The sequence below is a fragment of the Sinocyclocheilus rhinocerous genome, unplaced genomic scaffold (assembly GCF_001515625.1).
Source record: "Sinocyclocheilus rhinocerous isolate Xijiao unplaced genomic scaffold, SAMN03320098_v1.1 scaffold1441, whole genome shotgun sequence".
Classification (NCBI taxonomy): domain Eukaryota; kingdom Metazoa; phylum Chordata; class Actinopteri; order Cypriniformes; family Cyprinidae; genus Sinocyclocheilus; species Sinocyclocheilus rhinocerous.
In genome coordinates this window covers 1,206,605-1,225,377 of record NW_015654063.1, presented here as the reverse complement: position 1 = coordinate 1,225,377, position 18,773 = coordinate 1,206,605, and the positions used below count along the sequence as shown (strand labels likewise).

The following is an 18,773-nucleotide window of genomic DNA, read 5'->3' as shown; positions in this document are numbered from 1 at the left end:
AAACCAGGTACTCATGCAACCAATGTAAAAAATATTTATACTTGAGTAAAAATTTAAGAAAAAATAAAATAAATTTATTTAAAAAAATGTAGGCTACTTAAGTAGGCTAAGTAAAGTATTGTTTCACTATACATTGCTGGTATGGCAACACAATGTTTATACATGTCAGTACTATTGAGTATGAATAACGTTATAGGAAAATAGAACTAAAAAGCACACTAAATGCAGTTTCATTGGTGTGGATGTGCAATGACTCTTTCTGAATGTTACATCGCTACGCCAGTAGGTGGCGATAAGTGTCTGTCTTTATGAGTGAATCAATGACTCATTTATGCAAATGATTTGTGCAAAACACTGGTTCATTTATGAAAGAAACAAGTAACTGGGTGCTTCTGAAATGGAAGGGCGCATACTAGTGAGGATTCATCCTTCCAAGTCCAGTTCTTCTGAGGGTTCGAGGCTAGAGTCCTGCTCAGCGTTAAACACTAGAATATGATGGCAACGTCATAAATGTTTTCATCTGCGGTCACGAAACGAAAATACTATTAAATACTACTACAATTACAATTTGTAGAATATACTTTATATTAACAGACTTTCTATTAACACAATACATGTGATGACAACCGTTTGTTGTTGCTTCAAGTCATTAAAAGTAGCCCTGTCAGCAGCCTTGCTTAATTTATATTTACATATTGTATTTGCATATTGATTGACAAAGGATATGCTTCAATACAAGCCTGTTGGGTTTGAGGTTCCAATGGGCAAGAGCTTCAAGATAAACTCTGAGTATGTGTAGCTGTCTAACTTGTTTGATTTTGCTTCGCTTAAGTCTGTTTGTGCTGGCATACTGAGGAGAGGAGCAGTCTTTTGTAATGTTACCTCCAGGCTGGTAAGCCTCTCTTAACCCTGTCATGAAATGAGATGCTATAAATAGACTCATCAGTGCTGGAGGCAAGATTGGGAGATGAGTGAGGCCCGGTCTGGAGGAGACTCATTGGAAAGAATTGTTGATCTCTTGTTATGCAGAGGAGGTTTATATGAAAATGTGTTTGTTAGGACTGAAATGTATAAGGGGTTTGCCTAATGGAAAGAGACGTCATTACAGCATGGCCTGTTGATCCAGTGGCTCAGGAACGCTAGATTTATGGATATGGTCGGAAATTTCTTTGGATGAGATGATTAGGAATAGAAACAGCAACCCAGTATGATTTTCCTATAAGCCTACTATCTGCACTTGGTACAATCTCAAAGACAATACATTCTTTGTGAACTGAACTGAAGAACATGCAACTTAAAGAGCTACTTCTACTTGATTTAACCAATAAAAATATGCTTTGTTGGTTTAAATGAATATATTTAGGTTAATTTTGTTAATAATATTTAGATCTTATTTTTTTGGGTTACCTAATTAGCAGTGCTATACCAATCACTTTTGCATTCTGTTCTTAGAAATTTCTTGAACTACCATAGAAGATTACAGGATATTTTTAGCCATTTAATATGAAAAAAAAAAAATTAAACAGGTGATATCCAGGACAAAAGTACTTTTGAAATGCACCCTGCAAAGTCTACAAACTACAAGAACAAGGTGCTAGTGTTTTTGTACCATTGTTTCTTCAGGATAAAACTTGATTTGTGGGTTAAATACTCCTTTTTTCTTTGAAGGAGGTTTTAGCATGGGAAGAATAAGGAAGGGTAAAGGGAAAATAAATTAAATCAGACGAACACAGGACTCACTCTCCCACTGAGTCTATGAAACAACTCAGTGAAGGGCCATATTAAGGACAAACATCTGACTTAAATTTCCTGCTTTTCCAAACAGTACAGTGTGATCTGGTTACCTTACACAGTCTCTCCTCAGACGACATCCTTACTTAAAATTATTTGACTCATTTGCTAAGCTCCACTCCAAAATGCCCAAAGATTCACTTAATGTGAATGCTGACATTTTCTATAAAATCTGCTTGTAAAGTGATACAAATAAATAAATAAACTTTAAATTTAGCATTGAATAACAAAAGTTACAATTATAAAATTAATTTGACATTAGTACTAAATACACTTTTTAAAGTTGTACTTACGTGTTAAGAAACAATAATGAAAGTGTACTCTCTTGAAGTACACGTAAATGGCCTTTTATTTCATTAATAATATATTATCTGCAAGCACAGTTTTGTAAAAATATACTCTTAAGATTTGAAGTACACTGCAAGTGCACGTTCAATACAAACAGGCAAACTTCTTTTTCACAAGGGATATGGATTTGTAATGACATTAGGGGTAATAGTGATAACATTTTCAAAGTATTTCTTTAACAACTAGACCATCCTAATATGCATTCCCCTGTTTAATTCATCATCTGAACATCTCTGATGTAGTTTTGAGTCTCAATCATGCCAGTATGGTAGCAACACACATCTAGTTATCTGAAAAGGCAAATGTTAAAGATTGATGGCAGTGAATATATCCACGCTGCATATGAAACACAAGCTGGATGGCTGGTAATAGCGTAAGCTCTGAGATGACAGATGTGTTGGGCGTTTGCCGTCATTAGTCCATCTGTTGCTGTGATGATGAGATGACTTCCCAAACTCCACACTTGCATCCTATTGAATATCATCCATATTCACTTTCTTTCTACAACAGAGGGAATCCCCAACTGATTTATCAGTGTTAAGTATCACAGCTACTAATAAATCAACACAACAGAGTTTGTTTGATGAAACAAGACGTATAGATTTCTAAAATCGCATACAGTAGCAGATCTAGTAAGTTCCATGGATCAGGATCACTCCATAACTGAGAGAGAAAGATAAAGGGGATGATGGGGGAAGGAGGTGGGGGAGGCTGTGATTAGAAAGGAGAGAGGTGAAGAGTGAGAGATGGAAAGGTGCAAAAAATAGCTCCACAATATTCTCAGAAACCAAACAGAGGGTCTGTTATCAGGACGTATGGAAAATATCTTTAACACAATCCCCTAGAGTGACAGAGAGGTGGAGAGGGACTGAGGGCAAGATTTAGGTGCAAAGCCACTTAAAAGGTAATGTCCAGTGGAGTCTGCAAACAAATGATGTTTCTCCACATCTTTTTTGCTATTGCATGTAACCATGCCAGCTGGAGTCAATGGGAGGTATGAAGTTCTCCTGAAGTTCAGGTCCACAGGTGTAGTATATCACATCACTATGAACATGATCCACTAACTTCGAAAAGCCAGAAAGTGTCCAAACACGATTTATTTAAACAATATTTATTGTTTTGTGAAATGTTTGATTGGAATGTGTGCTTGTGCTGACAATAAATTTTTAAAGGAATAGTTAACTCTAAAAAAATGAAAATTCTGTCATCATTTACTCGCCCTCATGCCATTCCAAACCCATATGACTTTCTTCTGTGGAACATAAAAATCATATAAGATATGTTTGAAAAATGTCTCATTGTTTTTTGTCCATGCAGTTAAAGTCAGTGGTAAACACAACTGTATTATTACTAACGTTACTCAAAATATCTTGTTTTGTGTAGAGGGAAAAAAAAGTCATACAGGTTTGGAAAGACATGAGGGTGAGTAAATGATGACAGGATTTTCATTTCTGGGTGAACTATGCCTTTAAGATTGACTTTTGTGTCCATATACTTTTTGGGGCCACTGTATATACTGTAGTAGGCTATACAGTATGTGCAGCTGTATCCTAAAGACTTAGACCACTAGTAAAGTGCATCTTGCATTGTTTTCTAATTTAATGAAGTTTTTCATTGTAAATTTCACTATCAGCATACAATTTAAGTGAAAAAATGAATTAACAATTTACATGGATTTCAGCATTTCTTAGTATATCCCTTTTTCTGAATGTCATGTGCACTCAAGCCACATGATCCATTATGTCCTAATATGATTTTAGAATGTCCCAAAGAGCATCTTGTGCTTCATTGTAAGCAAAAATGATAGTGTACAAATTAGTTTAAAGGGTCAGTGTCACAAATTGCTTGCATAAGAGACCGTTTGTGAGGACAATGTATTTAAAATAACTTATGTGAGTACTTACTTTTAGATGGACTTTGAACATGTGAATAAACTTTTCTTCTGACTTCTTTAAATCTGAATTAAAGAATCATAACTAAAGGCAACTAAAGTCAAATAAAAATGTGTTTTGTCACATTAAAATGTTTCAATAAAAAAAACGTCCATTGCAAGAGAGGAGGTCTGTAAACATTCCCCAAGTTGTTTGTTTGCTCTGGCTCGCTTCTCTCTCGCAAACGCTTGAGGGGCAGAAATGAAGCGAGGGAATAAGACGCAGATGATGAAGACAAGAGTTATTACTATGAAACAGAAAATCTTACATAATACACGTTTGGGTCCAAGCACTTTTCTGTCCATGCTTGTATTTTACTTTCATCAATAGCAATGTGATAATGGCACAGCCCTTTAAAATGAAGACCGAATACTCTGATACATAAAAATGAAAAATTGCCAGATTTACACCTGTTGATGAATCCTAAATCATAAACCACATCCACTTGTTTTAAGCTAAACAAAATTGTTATGCTTGGACTAATGGACTAAGAATAATACATTTAATTCAAGATATATTCTCTGAAAAGAAGTCTTAATATCATAACACAATTTTGCTTTTTAAGCATGTTTCAGGAATAGATACTTTTAGATATTTTCTACTAGAAAACAAGACAAAAATATCATAAAATCATTGTTTTTTTAAATTGTTGTAATAGATTAAAATCTTTTTATATTTATTTCAGAATGAATGTAACTCTCACAAAACTAAACGAGGCCTTAAAAGGACACAGGACTGAAGAGGTAAGAGGGAATGTATATGTGTATGTGTTTGTGTTTGTGTGTGTGTGTCTATACGCAGATGGGCTTTATCTAGTGTGCTGGTACTTTTAGTGTTGCTGTGTTGTATTTATAGCTCATCTTGATAGAAAAAGCCTGCCCAAATCCTACCACTCCAATTAGTCACTCCATAGGTGGAGTAATTTAATCAGGAGAACATACAGCCCCAGTCGAGAGCCTCTACGCTCAGTCTGGCCAGACTCTTCACACAGACAGACAGCTCTTCTCCTGAGGTAAGAACCACAGGCACTCGTGTCTATACAGGTTGATTATACTAACACCAGATCACACTCGTGAGCAATGATACAACTACCATCCATCACTAAACCTCTGTTCTCTGTCAGAATCACTCCAATTTGTGCAAGTATCTGTCATGTCAATGCCTCTGTCATCACATCTGCTGCTTTATGGTTGTTCTTCTGTCATTCTGCACAGTCGCTATTAGGTGAATATATCACTCCTTTAGACCAAAAAAAGCAGAACAAATAAAAATCCAGTAAAAAATTGTAATATTGTGAAATATTATTACAACTTAAACTATTAATTTCTTAAAAAAAATGCAAAAAGCATTCATTTGAGTCTACTAACAAACGTCTGCAGTAAAAAATTTGTCTCACAGTGGCTTGGTATTGTGTTAACGGGTTTGTATATGACACACTAAGGTCTATGACAGCTATAAGTCTCTCTTAAAACATTTATGGAGAAGATAAAAGGCACGGTGGGCGTTTATAGAGTCCTGATGGGTCGTCAGACTCTTGTCTCACTCTCTCCATGGATATGGATTGTGCTGGAGCAGGAATGGGGGTGTGAAGGTCGTGTGTGGGGCGTGAAAACAAGGTCTTAATCTCAGGAGGGTTAGTCTTCCATCCACCTGTCTGGCTTCTCTTTTTAGTGTCGTCTAAAAGCTTTCCGTTTATCTTTCCGACCTCTGCTATACTTTTAATTAGCATTGTGTGATATGTTTGTGTGATGACACTCGCAGATGTCTCCGAACACAGCTGAGGATTATAAAAAGAGAGATTAGAGAAATACCAAGTCATGCCCAAGAGAGATCTTGTTAGAGGAGATCAGTTTAGATCAAGTGTGCTGGTGACAAAATTTCATAAACAAAAGTGAATTAGCTTAAATTGGCTTTACAAACTGCCAAGAATGATTCAGCTGACAAACAGGATAATTTTGATATTTAAGCTTTAACAAACATGCTTATCCATCTTAATTCTTCAACTGAATTATTGCAGCCACCACCAAACTTGCTTGAATGAATGTAGTCTTGTCAAATTTTACAGGGTAGTTGCAGGCAATCATAGCGAGGATTCGATGTATTTACTGGACTGAAGATTAGAAACAATAAAGGACAATAAAGACAAATAAGATTAGAATAAGATTTCCTTTGACAACATAAGAGGAATCAGAAGAATGAACCCAAGTATAATTATTTAGATCTATTGCATGGTATTTTATAAATGTTTTCATTTGCTTGCTTTAGCACATCAGTATCACTGCACATTAGTTTATGTCATTCCAAATTCAAGACTAAACCCATCAGGTTGTCAGGAACCTTTTTTGCTTCCTACATTTAGATACGTCTAAGGCAAAGTTGTAAGTACTGTACATTTCCAAAAACAGCCCTGGATACAGGCCTCAAGATGACTTAAAATGATAAAATACGATGAAACAAACATTAAAATAAGGCAAAACAACTATAAACTGAAGAACCAGTTTCCTTTGAAAAACCAGGTTCTCACAGTTTTGGAAAACCACTGGTTTACAGCAATCACAGATAAGAGTGATTGATTGATAAATCATTTCAAACTTCATTTAAACAATTTAGTTAAAGTTAATTTAGTCATTTTATTTAAACAATGTAGTTTATCTGTACTGTCTCAAACCAAGGCAAGATTTTGTCAAGTTCAGTACGATGGAAGGAAAGGTGCTGGAAAAAATGGTCACACTTTATTTTAAGGTCCAATTCTCACTATTAACAAACCATTAACTAAGACTTTTGCCTCAGTAAACTCCTAAATTGCCTCTTATTAATAGTTAGTAAGGTAGTTGTTAAGTTTTGGTATTGGGTCGAATTAGGGATGTAGAATATGATGATGCAGAATATGTGCTTTATACGTACTAACAAACAGCCAATATGTTGGTAATAGGGATGCTAATAAGCAAGTTAATAGTGAGAATTGGTCCCTATACTAAAGTGTTACCAAAAAAACATTAGTATTTAGTGGCACAGTATGGTCATGGTCATCCTGTGTGCATAGTACATATAGTATGTCATGGTCAGACCCATGGACAACCTATTGCCACAAGAAAATATGGTCAGAGTAACCTGCAGTATGCTATTTTGATAGTGTGAAAAGACGTAGAAGGAAACTGATGGAAAGAATTGAGATGGCTTGCCAGTTGGATGGAGAAAGGGAGAAAGCCTGAAGAAGTGAGACAGCAGAAAAGGGCAAGACAAACAGGAAACAGAGGAGGGGGGAGTGAAGGACTGACTGTGCAACTCAAAGAATTTTCTTAGAAGGATTTTAAGCAAGAGTGCCGCTTCTCCTGGTTTCCATCTGCTGCCTTTTATGGTAAAACAGTAGAGGGGGATTTGGTGTAGTAGTGAAGCACGGGCCGGACGAGGGCTCAGTTAGACAAACTCACAACGGGATAGCAGGGGGCTGAGGAACAGGGAGAGAGCGTGTGCGGGACACTGGGGACCCCTGAGGCGGTGGCACGGAGTGAGGCGGCGCTCAGCATCACAGGGCTCATGGGAACAATACGCAGAGAGGCTTAACAGGTCCAGGACTCAGACAGCCGCGTGAGTAGATGTCATTCTGTTATTAAGAATAATTTAGAAGAAATCACAATTTCTCTCTCAATTAATTTCACATAAGATACACATTGAACACCAATGTTTCTTTGAATGATTTGCTTTCAGATCAGTTTTAGAATCGGACCAGTGTTGTAACAATAGAATTATGTGGCCTATTACAGGAAAGATACAGAAAAAAGTCCATTCATGGTGATGTTTCTAGGTAATCACATGCTTGCCAGCAGAGACACATTTATGTACGCACACTAACACATGCTGATACACAACATAATGGCTGACAGCTGGAGGTGAGATAACAGGCTGGTTACGATGCTATGATGTACTACACTGTGCACCAGGACTGAGAATGACTGATCACTGTTAGCCATCCAGAGAGTGAATTTGACTGATGCTTCTGATGTTATGAGCTTCTGATGATATGGTTAGCAACATCTGATATCTCCTTAAACACTAAAACATTTATAAACCCTCATCTCTTAATATCTTTCTTTCTTTCTTTCCTTCTTAATTTCTCGATTTTTTTGTAAAACCATTATCATATAAATGTAACCAGTAAAAGCTGACGAGGAGTTTAATGTTAAAATGTTGCAAAATGTATGAAATGGGCTCCAAAAGTCTGAGACCACTAGTGAAATTGCCTATAATTATGTCAATTGTATTATTATCATAAAAAAATTGAGTTAGGTGTTGAATGGGAAATGTATTTATTATAATTAACCAAAACTAAAACCATAGAAATTAAAATAAACATTAACTGAAATAAATTAATATTTAAATTTTTTTTCTCATTTTTAAGTACTAAAATAACTCAAAAACTAAACAAACTAAAAGTACAATTTTATTTAAATATAGTGTCTATATATAGACAAGAAATGCTAAAACTTTAAAATGAAAATATAAAAAAATCTAATTTGAAATATTAATAAAAAACTATAACTGCATATCAATAACAATAAAATAACACTGCTTTAATGATGCATGAGTTTCTCAAGCAAAATCTGATGATCATGTTCTCCAGCATGATTTGAGATGATCCAAAGAGCATCTTGAGCTTCAGTGGAAGCAAGCACATCTGGAAATAATTTCACAATCATTGTATAAGTGACCTAAAAATAGTGCAGAATATGTATTTCTATATAAAGGTATAAAAAATGGAAAAACATTCAGTTTATTTACAGGTTACAAGACAGTGGTATTTTAAAAAATACAAATCTGAATATCTCACAACTCAATAGTTAATGACAGTTTGAGCAAAATAAATATAAACAAAGATTGCATCATTTTCACACATCTCCTTATACTCTTCATCACAGGACTGAAAGGCAGAAGTAAAGATGACAGAGCGTTATGACTGCCACTACTGCAAGGAGTCTCTGTTTGGGAAGAAGTATGTTCTTCGTGAGGAAAACCCTTACTGTGTGAAGTGCTATGAGAGCCTGTACTCCAACACCTGCGAGGAGTGCAAGAAACCCATCGGCTGCAACAGCAGGGTAACATCGCTTAAAATAACATTCTGTATGAAGTTGCATAAAACTGGCCAATCAGATTAGAGCTTGCAGATCTGAAAAGTGCATCAGCTGGTCATCAAACAGACTGTGGATGGGTCCATATGTGTGTTACTATCTCTAATTCATCCATTGTCATGAAAGCGCATCTTTTGTGGCTTTAGGATCTGTCCTACAAGGACCGTCACTGGCACGAGGACTGTTTCCACTGCTTCCAGTGCAAGCGCTCACTGGTGGACAAGCCTTTCTCTACCAAAGACGAGCAGCTGCTGTGCACCGAGTGCTATTCTAATGAGTACTCCTCCAAATGCCATGAGTGCAAGAAGACCATCATGCCTGGTTAGAGATTCTTCATTGTGGGAGGAACTATTACCTCATATCAGTAGATGTGTTTTTTATACTCATGCACTGCCATAAAAACATAATTATTCCTTCAGCGACACATTCTTTCCATTAAAGCAAAAGAAAACGGCTTCCTTTCACACAGAGTTTATCTTTGCCCAGACCTTGTGAAGAAAGAATAACGGTCATTAGATAGATATATTAGAGGCCCGTCATGACGTCAAAGCAATAAGTGATCTGCTCAACTGGTAATAGATATTCATTCATAAATCTTCAAAGACAGGTCCATATGACCATGTAAAAATGTCACACTCTTATTAACCCATTATGTTTTACGATCAACCACTCTTTTTATGATATTGATCAATCAAAATGAATAGATGGAACCAAGTTTAGATTTATTATATGTGTAGTAGCTGTTTAATGAATGTGATTCAGTTTGTGCTCACAGTCCTGTGGAATGCTCCAGCTCTTACTGAGTGAAACTTAATATTTCAAATCTGGAGCACATGGATTTAAAAGATATGAGCCAGACTTTTTAAAACAATGAAACTCTGTGCTGTCTCTGTTTACACCACTGCTGACAGTTGCGCCATGGCTGGTGTTTATTGGACTTTCGTCTGGATGTGTTAAAAAAGAATTATGCTTTGTTTTCTTAACAGCTAAACTTTCCTGCCGCATTACAGATAAAATGGGGAGTACTGTAAGCCTGATAACCTGTGACTGATAAGACTATATACAACCAATATTTTGTCCTGTAATGATTATTTATATAGAATTGGTTCTTATAGAATTTGGCATAAACTTTGTGAATTGTAAATATGTGTAATTTTACTATATTAAAAAAATACAATAGGCCACTTAGCCATTTAAATATGACCAAATGCCTATTTGAGTAAACAAGCAAAACAGTTAAAGACAAATGAAATACATAATCAAATAAATAAAAAGATATTAAGTCCTCACGTTTGTATGCATAGCGCCTGATGAAGACCTAGTTTGGGTCAAAACATTGCAGCTTATTAAAGTTTTTATGGGAGCATTTTTAACATGAAGTCATAAATTAATTAACATTCAAACATACAAATATCTCAAAATTGTATTTGTCTATACACATACACTACCATTCAAAAATGCTGAATTTTGAAAACATTTTTAAATAATTAATAATTTGACTGAAGGATGCATTCAACTGTTTTTTTTTATAATGAAAAACAAAACTGTTCTTTTGAACTTTCTATCCTTCAAATATTAGAAAGAAATATTAAGCAGCACAACTGTTTTCAACATTGTTCATAATAAGAAATGCTTCTTGAGCATCAAATCAGCATATTAGAATGATTTCTGAAAGATCATGTGACACTGAAGACTGAAGTAATGATGCTGAACTTTCTGTTACACTGAATTTACATTTCTAGTGTTTTACTACATTTTTAATCAAATAAATGCATCCTTGGTGAGCATAAGTGACTTTTTTCAAAAACATTAAACATAGTACAGACCCCCAAACTTTTGAACGGTAACATACTTTACAAAATACATGGACTAAATATTATAATTGGATATAATTATGAGGGCATAGAAAGTATCTGATATTCTAGTGTAACATGACCTGATATTTTGGACAAGGACATATATCTACCAACTTCCTCCATCTTTCATTATAATTTCATAATATGTACCTTGAGTGTTATGGATCACAGTATCGTTTTAACATGCTTCACTTCATAAGCAGAATGCTGTTGCATTTGGGTTAAGATGGCTCTCTTCTCTCCCTCAGGCTCCAGGAAGATGGAGCATAAAGGAAACAGCTGGCATGAGACCTGCTTTACCTGCCAGCGCTGCCAGCAGCCAATTGGCACCAAGAGCTTCATCCCCAAAGACAACCATAACTACTGCGTGCCCTGCTACGAAAAGCAGTTTGCCATGCAGTGTGTTCACTGCAAGAAGGTAGAGTCACAGTTGAAGTAACCTATGAACTACAACACAGGAGTTAAATATACAAGCTACAAGTACATTAAACATTAAGACACCAGTCAACTATGAGTGAAATACAGTCCATGCAGTCACAAAATCAAGCTATTCTATGCATACAGATAACAGTAGTAGGAATACATAACAGGGAAGTATGTTATTTTGATCATAGTCAATGTCTTCATCTCCTTTCTTGTCTGTGTAGCCCATCACCACTGGAGGTGTGACGTACCATGACCAGCCATGGCACAAGGACTGTTTCCTGTGCACTGGCTGTAAGCAGCAGCTGTCTGGCCAGCGCTTCACCTCTCGTGATGACTTTGCCTACTGCCTCAACTGCTTCTGCAACTTGTATGCCAAGAAATGTGCCTCCTGCACCACCCCCATCAGTGGTATGCACAATCCAACAAATGGAACTACAAATAGAAATAGCTTCTATACGGAATTACCTTAATTCCGATCGAACCGATCATGTCTGATTGTTTGAAATCAGGGTTGTGTGCCATTCAGAATTAAATTGAGAATGTATTTCAATTCCAAGTCCATTCTTGAATGTAATCCAGTGTAACACAGTGTCGTTTTTGTTAGCTAAAACTTAAACTACTATGAATATTTTTTTGTTAATTGCAATAAAGCTGAAATAAAAATAAAACACAAATATCAGATTCAAAATGTACACTTAAAAACTTAAAATTAGAATTGCTACCTTTGCAACTAATTGAATAAGTTTGAGTTGAAGTATTACAACTAAAACTGAAATAAAAGTAAATGAAAGCTAAACAGAGCTATTTATAAACATACTGTAAAAATGACAACAGCACATAAGAAAAATTCTAAAACTAAAATTCTAAAACGGATAGTTCCGGTCCTTGATTCTGATTGGTTGAGCCGCGTTCGAAGCTGTTGTAAATTACACTACAAACATACACCCTTGTTTACTTCTGTGTGTTGCTCGGCAACTACTTTGTTGGAACCACAACTGTTTCTGAGGAACTACATTGTTTGGTGGAAGAATACTGTTTTTATCTATATCATTACGCTTTATTTGCTTTTGTTTTATTCTGTGAAACCTTACTACGTATATGGAATTAACGTTACAAAATTGGCTTTTATGTTTATGTTCAGTTTTCTTTTTAATAAAGCAATAAACCCCGTGAAGCCGTGGTTTACAGTGAATTTATAACAGCTAAGGGGGTTTTAGGCATTCCGCTTTGCGTCGTGCCTAACAACGCCTCTTAGCTGTTATAAATTCACTGTAAACCACGGCTTCTTGGGGATTATTGCTTTATTAAAAAGAAAACTGAACATAAACATAAAAGCCAATTCATAATATTAACAAATGCTATGATAGTATAAGTGATACTAAAATAACACTGGTGTAGCAAACAGGATAAAAATGGTCATTTAGCTCAAATCTACCAGCATCCATGAACTGTTATGCAATACAGCTACATCTCTTTGTTGCCAGTGCTCATAACTTGTTTGCAATCACATGTAGGACTTGGAGGAAGCAAGTACATCTCCTTTGAGGAGCGCCAGTGGCACAACGACTGTTTCAACTGCAAGAAGTGCTCAGTGTCTCTGGTGGGCAGAGGTTTCCTCACCGAGAGAGATGACATCCTGTGTCCTGAGTGTGGCAAAGACATGTGAAAGTGTGCAAGAAACAGTCCAAGCATGCATGACATGCTTGAAATGTTAAAACCAAAGCATTGGCAAAGCATGAAACAGTGTGAACAATGAATACATTTAGGTACTCCATGGAAACATAGCAAACATTGTTGTAGCAAAGATTATAATAGTGTATGTATAGCAAGAGGCAGATTTTCTTTATTTCAGGAGAGTTATTTCAGCTTGTGTTAACATGAAGACTGAGGAAAGAATTGGTTCTAAAGATTAAACTGTAAAAGTGAGGATACCATTAATATCTCTTTCAAATGTCTAACCAGCTCTCTGATGTGTTGCATAACCCATGTCTTAACGTGCAAAAAAAGCATTTTGGTCTTTTTGTGTATCTAACAGTTAAGGATGAATTCTAAATAAAGTACATATGCAATATCAGTAAAGCTTATTAAAAGAAATAGACTACATGTTTTTTGTTTCTCTAATTGAATGACATGAACTGAACTATTGCACTAGCAAGCACTCAGTACAGCTCAAACAATAAAACAGGACAATAGAGCCACCTAGTGTTGACAATGTCCGTGCAAAACAATGTGCATCCTCTTATCAGGGCATATGCAAAATATATTCTGTCAAAAAACTTTAACTATTATGCTTTAATGCTTGAAATGAGTTCTGCAGACTAATGTAAACTTTGCCTAGGTTTGAATTTCTTGCGGCTGGAGCACATAGTGAAGGGAAAGCATTCAACAAGTGTTTCACATCCATTTGCATCGTTTTATAGTTTTGATGACTTAGTTCTTATTACTATGTTTAACATTTTAGAATAAGCCGTGTTTGGTTCATATTGTAATAGGATTTGGTTATAGGAATTCAGGAAAACATGCAAACTTCACTTTTCCCCTGGGGAAGGAGAAATGTTTCATTCTGTGATTTCAATGTCTCCTCTGGGACAAAAGTCTGAGAAGCAACTGCATGGAAAACAGGCATCTCTATTCTTTAATAAGAGACAGTGGAGTGTTTGAAAGCAGAATAGAGACAAGAGTGAGAGATGAATGACAGAATGAGAGAGCTGACAAGAGCGAAAGAGAACAAAGTGCAAGTTCGGTGAGCTCTGACTGGAGTTACAAGACCTACAAAGAAATGAAACAATGCTGAAAAGATGAAACGGACAAATCTAGCAGCACAATAGAAGCCATTATTGTGGAAAAACAGGTAATTGGCCAACACTCAAAAAGGCTTCGTGCACTTTGCTCATTATGACCATTTCTTCACCGATTGACAGGAAATCTCTGCCTAAACCTGGATCAAGAACAACCAGGCTTGTGCACCATTCAGAACTAAATGTGACCCTGGAGCACAAAACCAGTTTAAGTCGCTGGGGTATATTTGTAGCAATAACCAAAAAAATCATTGTATGGGTCAAAATTATCGATTTTTCTTTTATGCCAAAAATCATTGCATGATCTCTCTTATTTTGTTAAAATTATTCACATTTTCACAAATTCTGCAAGGGGTTCCCAAACTTTCGCATGCCACTGTGTATATATATATATATAGGTTTTTGAAATCGGTCTCATGTTCACCAAGGCTGCATTTAACACAATAAGAGCAGTAATACTGTAAGTAAATATATTTATATATATAAAACAACCTACCAACCCCAAACTGTTCAACAGTAGCGAACAAAGCAGGACAGCTATGGAATTCATATTACATTTACATTTAGTCATTTAGCAGACGCTTTTATCCAAAGTGACTTATAAATGAGGACAATAAAAGCAGTCAAAACTAACAAAAGAGCAACAATATATGTGCAAAATTTCATGTATTTAATAAACTAACTTTTATTTTACGGATATTGACTGTACATTTCACTGATCCGATTCCAGATTTTCAAATAGTTGTATCTCAGCCAAATATTGTCATATCCTAACAAACCATACATCAATGGAAAGCTTATTTATTTAGCTTTCGGGTGATGTATAAATCTCGATTTCGAAAAATTGACACTTGAGACTGGTTTTGTGGTCCAGGGTCACAAATGTAATTTAAATTCATTACAAAACTCCAAAAATGTTTGGGTCAGTAATTTTGTAGGGTGCATTAACTGTTTAAAAGTGAAAAGCATATTAGAATGATTTATGAAAGATCACATGACACTGAAGACTATAGAGTAACGATGCTGAAAACTCTTTGCATCACAGGAATAAAGACATTTTAAAATATGTCAAAACAGATCGCATGCCACTGTGTATATATATATATATAGGTTTTTGAAATCGGTCTCATGTTCACCAAGGCTGCATTTAACACAATAAGAGCAGTAATACTGTAAGTAAATATATTTATATATATAAAACAACCTACCAACCCCAAACTGTTCAACAGTAGCGAACAAAGCAGGACAGCTATGGAATTCATATTACATTTACATTTAGTCATTTAGCAGACGCTTTTATCCAAAGTGACTTATAAATGAGGACAATAAAAGCAGTCAAAACTAACAAAAGAGCAACAATATATGTGCAAAATTTCATGTATTTAATAAACTAACTTTTATTTTACGGATATTGACTGTACATTTCACTGATCCATTATTAACTTAAGCGTATTATACTTTTTATAATATTATAATTTCAGGGGTAATTCTTGACTTAATTAAAAAAAAAAAGAATCGCAAACACTGTGATCAATGCTCTCAGCCATTTATTTTATCAGGCTTGTTGTCACCGAGAAACATTCCATGCAGTTCAATAAAAACTCAATTCATAATGTCTAGAAAAGACCACCACTAAAACACGTACATGTGAAACACCCTTCATATCGCTTTCTCACTTAAACACATCAACGCATGATGCAACACACATTACAATTGTATTTTGGCCCTTTGGGAGCTAGAAACACAAAAACTGTCAAGGGATTTAGCAGATAATGACCAAAGCACTTGGACAGGCCTATCCCGATCTAAAACAATGATCAATGCAAACATTTTATTGGAGAAATAAGAGATTTCTTCAAAATGCCACTCGGTACAAGCACATCCAGTTACTGGGAATACACCTATACCAGTAAAACACTGCAGACCAATGGAAAGCATGTCCATTTTTCATCTTAGTGGGTTTGATTCGCCAACATGATTCACTCACAACGGAAAGTTTGTTCATTGCAAGAAAGATATTTCTATAAACATATTGCTAAAAAAAGTGAAAAACTGATCAGTCTAACATAAAACTGCTAGGAATGTCTCAGTTCCTTCAGCACACATCAAGTCAAAAGCAGAAGTGCTTCCTAGTGTGAAATAAACCAGAGGGTCACATTTCACAAGTCACCTTTCCTGAGGCTGGTAAGTAAAGATGAAAGTGACAACTTGAGATGTGTGACAAGAACCCATCTTTCAAATTCTTGTGTCTCATCACGAGTCAGTCTTTGCCTCAGAGACCCAGCAGACGACGTCAGTGGCGTTAACTGTCCATCCCAGATGACTTCACAGATTATGGCCATGTGATATGTTTAATCTTTTTCTTTGTATCAGGTGACTTAATGTCCTTCTGCCACAAAAAATAAAAGAATCACCATCAGAAAACCTAAAAGATTCACTCTTATCTACACCACAGAACACCCGTCAAGCTAAATAAGCACTTTTACCATGGTGTTAGTTTGATACTCACACTAGTGTTGGGTTCTCCATCGCTGGGGGACGTGCGCTTTAGTTTAGACATGGTGTTGTTTGAATGTACCGAGGAATTGGCAGTTTTGGAGTGATTACAGGGGCTCTTGGGACCGGCCCCTGGCGATGACACTGGGGTCCTGTTAGAGGAATTTGAGGAAGAGTTTGTAGAGGTTCCAGAGAGCTTGCGTATGGGGTTTGTGAGACTGATGCTGGAAACTGGGGGCTTTAGTCGGTCTGTGGTGACAGGTGCTGGTGAAGGATCAGGTTTCTTCAGCTTAACACTGCCAGTGTTAGTAGAGCTGCTGTCAAACACAATCAACGGCCTCTTCCTGCCACTATCACTTCTTGAACTGAAACCAAAGAAAGTTAGAATATAAGAGAAAATACTTTGGACATTTTCATTCAGGTACATAACACAGCCATAAAAAAAGCCATGAAAATATAAAATATTATATTATTTCTCACAATTACCTCTCAAATCATTTTTTTTTTCATTCTGTAAACTTGTGCACCTTTAAGTAACATGAAATCAGGTTTTGTCATCAAACAAGCAACGGCAATGAGATTTCAAAGCTTCAGCAAAAAGAAAGAGTATCAGTGATTATTACAAAACAGTAATGTAGTGAAATATTCTTAAAATATAAAATAACTGCTTTCTGTTTTACATATTTTAAAATATGCGACCCTGGAACACAAAACACAGGGGTATTTGTAGCAATAGCCATCAATACACTGTATGGGTCAAAATTATCGATTTTTCTTTTATGACAAAAATCATTAGGATATTAAGTAAAGATCATGTTCCATGAAAATATTTAGTAAATTTCCTACTGTAAATATGCCAAAACTTATGTTTTGATTAGTAATATGCATTGCTAAGAACTTCATTTGGACAACTTTGAAGGTGATTTTCTCAATATTTAGATTTTTTGCACCCTCAGATTCAAGGTTTTTAAATAGTTGTATCTCGGCCAAATATTGTCCGTAATCAGCGTTGTTTAAGCTTAGCATGCACACGCTTTCTACTGAATGTAAACAACGCTGATTACGTTTATTATGTTCTAGGGTACTCTCCAAAATGGCGGAAGACTGTAACTCGGGGAGAAGAATTGTTGAATAAATTATGTTATTATTGTTTTCTTAACACACAAAAAGTATTCTTGTAGCTTTGTAAAATTACGGTTGAACCCCTGATGTCACATGGACTATTTTACAGATGTCCTTGCTACGTTTCTGTGCGTTGATCGTGACAGTATCATTGCTGTCTATGGAGGGTCAGAGAGCTCTCAGATTTAATCAAAAACATATGAATTTGTGTTCCGAAGATAAACGAAGGTCTTACGGGTTTGGAACGACATGAGGGTGAGTAATTAATGACAGAATTTTCATTTTTGGGTGAACTAACCCTTTAAAAACAGTTGTGTTGTTTAACATTTTTGTGGAAACATGATGCAATTTTTCAGGATTCTTTAATGAATATAAAGTTCAAAAGAACAGCATTTTTTGTAAATAGAATGTTTTTATAACACTAATTACTGTCACTTTTGATAAATTTAATACATCTGTTCTAAATAAAAGTATTTATTTCTTAAAAACACACACGGAGTAGATTATATTACATATTATATTAGATGTAATAAGCGATAGAATTTTCTTTTGTGGGTGAACTCTTCCTTCAAGCACTACAGCATCATTTCATGTGTGAGAGAGTGTGCAGTAAGTTACCTGTGCGCTCGGCTTCGCTCCATCCTCCTCCCCCAGCGGCTGCCGGGCAGATCCCTCTGCGGGAGAGGAATGACATGCCGCAGGTACAGATCTGTGAGCAGCTCGCGGTCCTCTTCATCACCCACTGCTATCTTCCTCTACAACACAACACAGGCACGAGTCACTCGTTTGCTACTGTTCTGACTCATTCCTCGGACATTAGGCATTTTTACTAGATCTTATTAAAATACTTTACAGAAAAGCCTGAGCTCACCAAAAACA

General features: G+C 35.8%; 2 protein-coding genes across 4 annotated transcripts in view; one reads left to right on the top strand and one right to left on the bottom strand.

Moving 5' to 3' along the window:
• The first annotated feature begins 3,080 nt into the window (after positions 1-3,080).
• On the top strand, positions 3,081-13,543 carry LOC107716797 (four and a half LIM domains protein 2). 2 transcript variants are annotated; one of them, XM_016523364.1, is made up of 8 exons: positions 3,081-3,165; positions 4,756-4,813; positions 4,926-5,082; positions 8,987-9,163; positions 9,343-9,517; positions 11,301-11,470; positions 11,700-11,886; positions 12,993-13,543. In XM_016523364.1, the coding sequence occupies exons 4-8, from the start codon at positions 9,008-9,010 to the stop codon at positions 13,142-13,144; spliced, it is 840 nt and encodes a 279-aa protein (XP_016378850.1). In that variant the 5' UTR covers positions 3,081-3,165; positions 4,756-4,813; positions 4,926-5,082; positions 8,987-9,007; the 3' UTR covers positions 13,145-13,543. The 2 variants fall into 2 exon arrangements, with proteins under 2 accessions (XP_016378850.1, XP_016378849.1); XM_016523363.1 differs by lacking the exons at positions 3,081-3,165; positions 4,756-4,813; positions 4,926-5,082 and adding an exon at positions 7,372-7,658.
• A 2,360-nt stretch (positions 13,544-15,903) lies between these two features.
• The window catches only part of LOC107716774 (ashwin-like), a 4,491-nt gene continuing 1,621 nt past the window's right edge, over positions 15,904-18,773 (bottom strand). The window contains exons 3-4 of one of the 2 annotated variants that reach the window (XM_016523328.1): positions 16,786-17,137; positions 15,904-16,662 (exon numbers count right to left, since the gene is read on the bottom strand). In XM_016523328.1, coding sequence (XP_016378814.1) covers positions 16,609-16,662; positions 16,786-17,137 — 406 coding nt within the window. In that variant the 3' untranslated portion in view covers positions 15,904-16,608. Of the gene's footprint in view, positions 16,666-16,785; positions 17,138-18,773 lie in introns of both variants that reach the window. The other variant, XM_016523327.1, reaches the window with a different exon arrangement.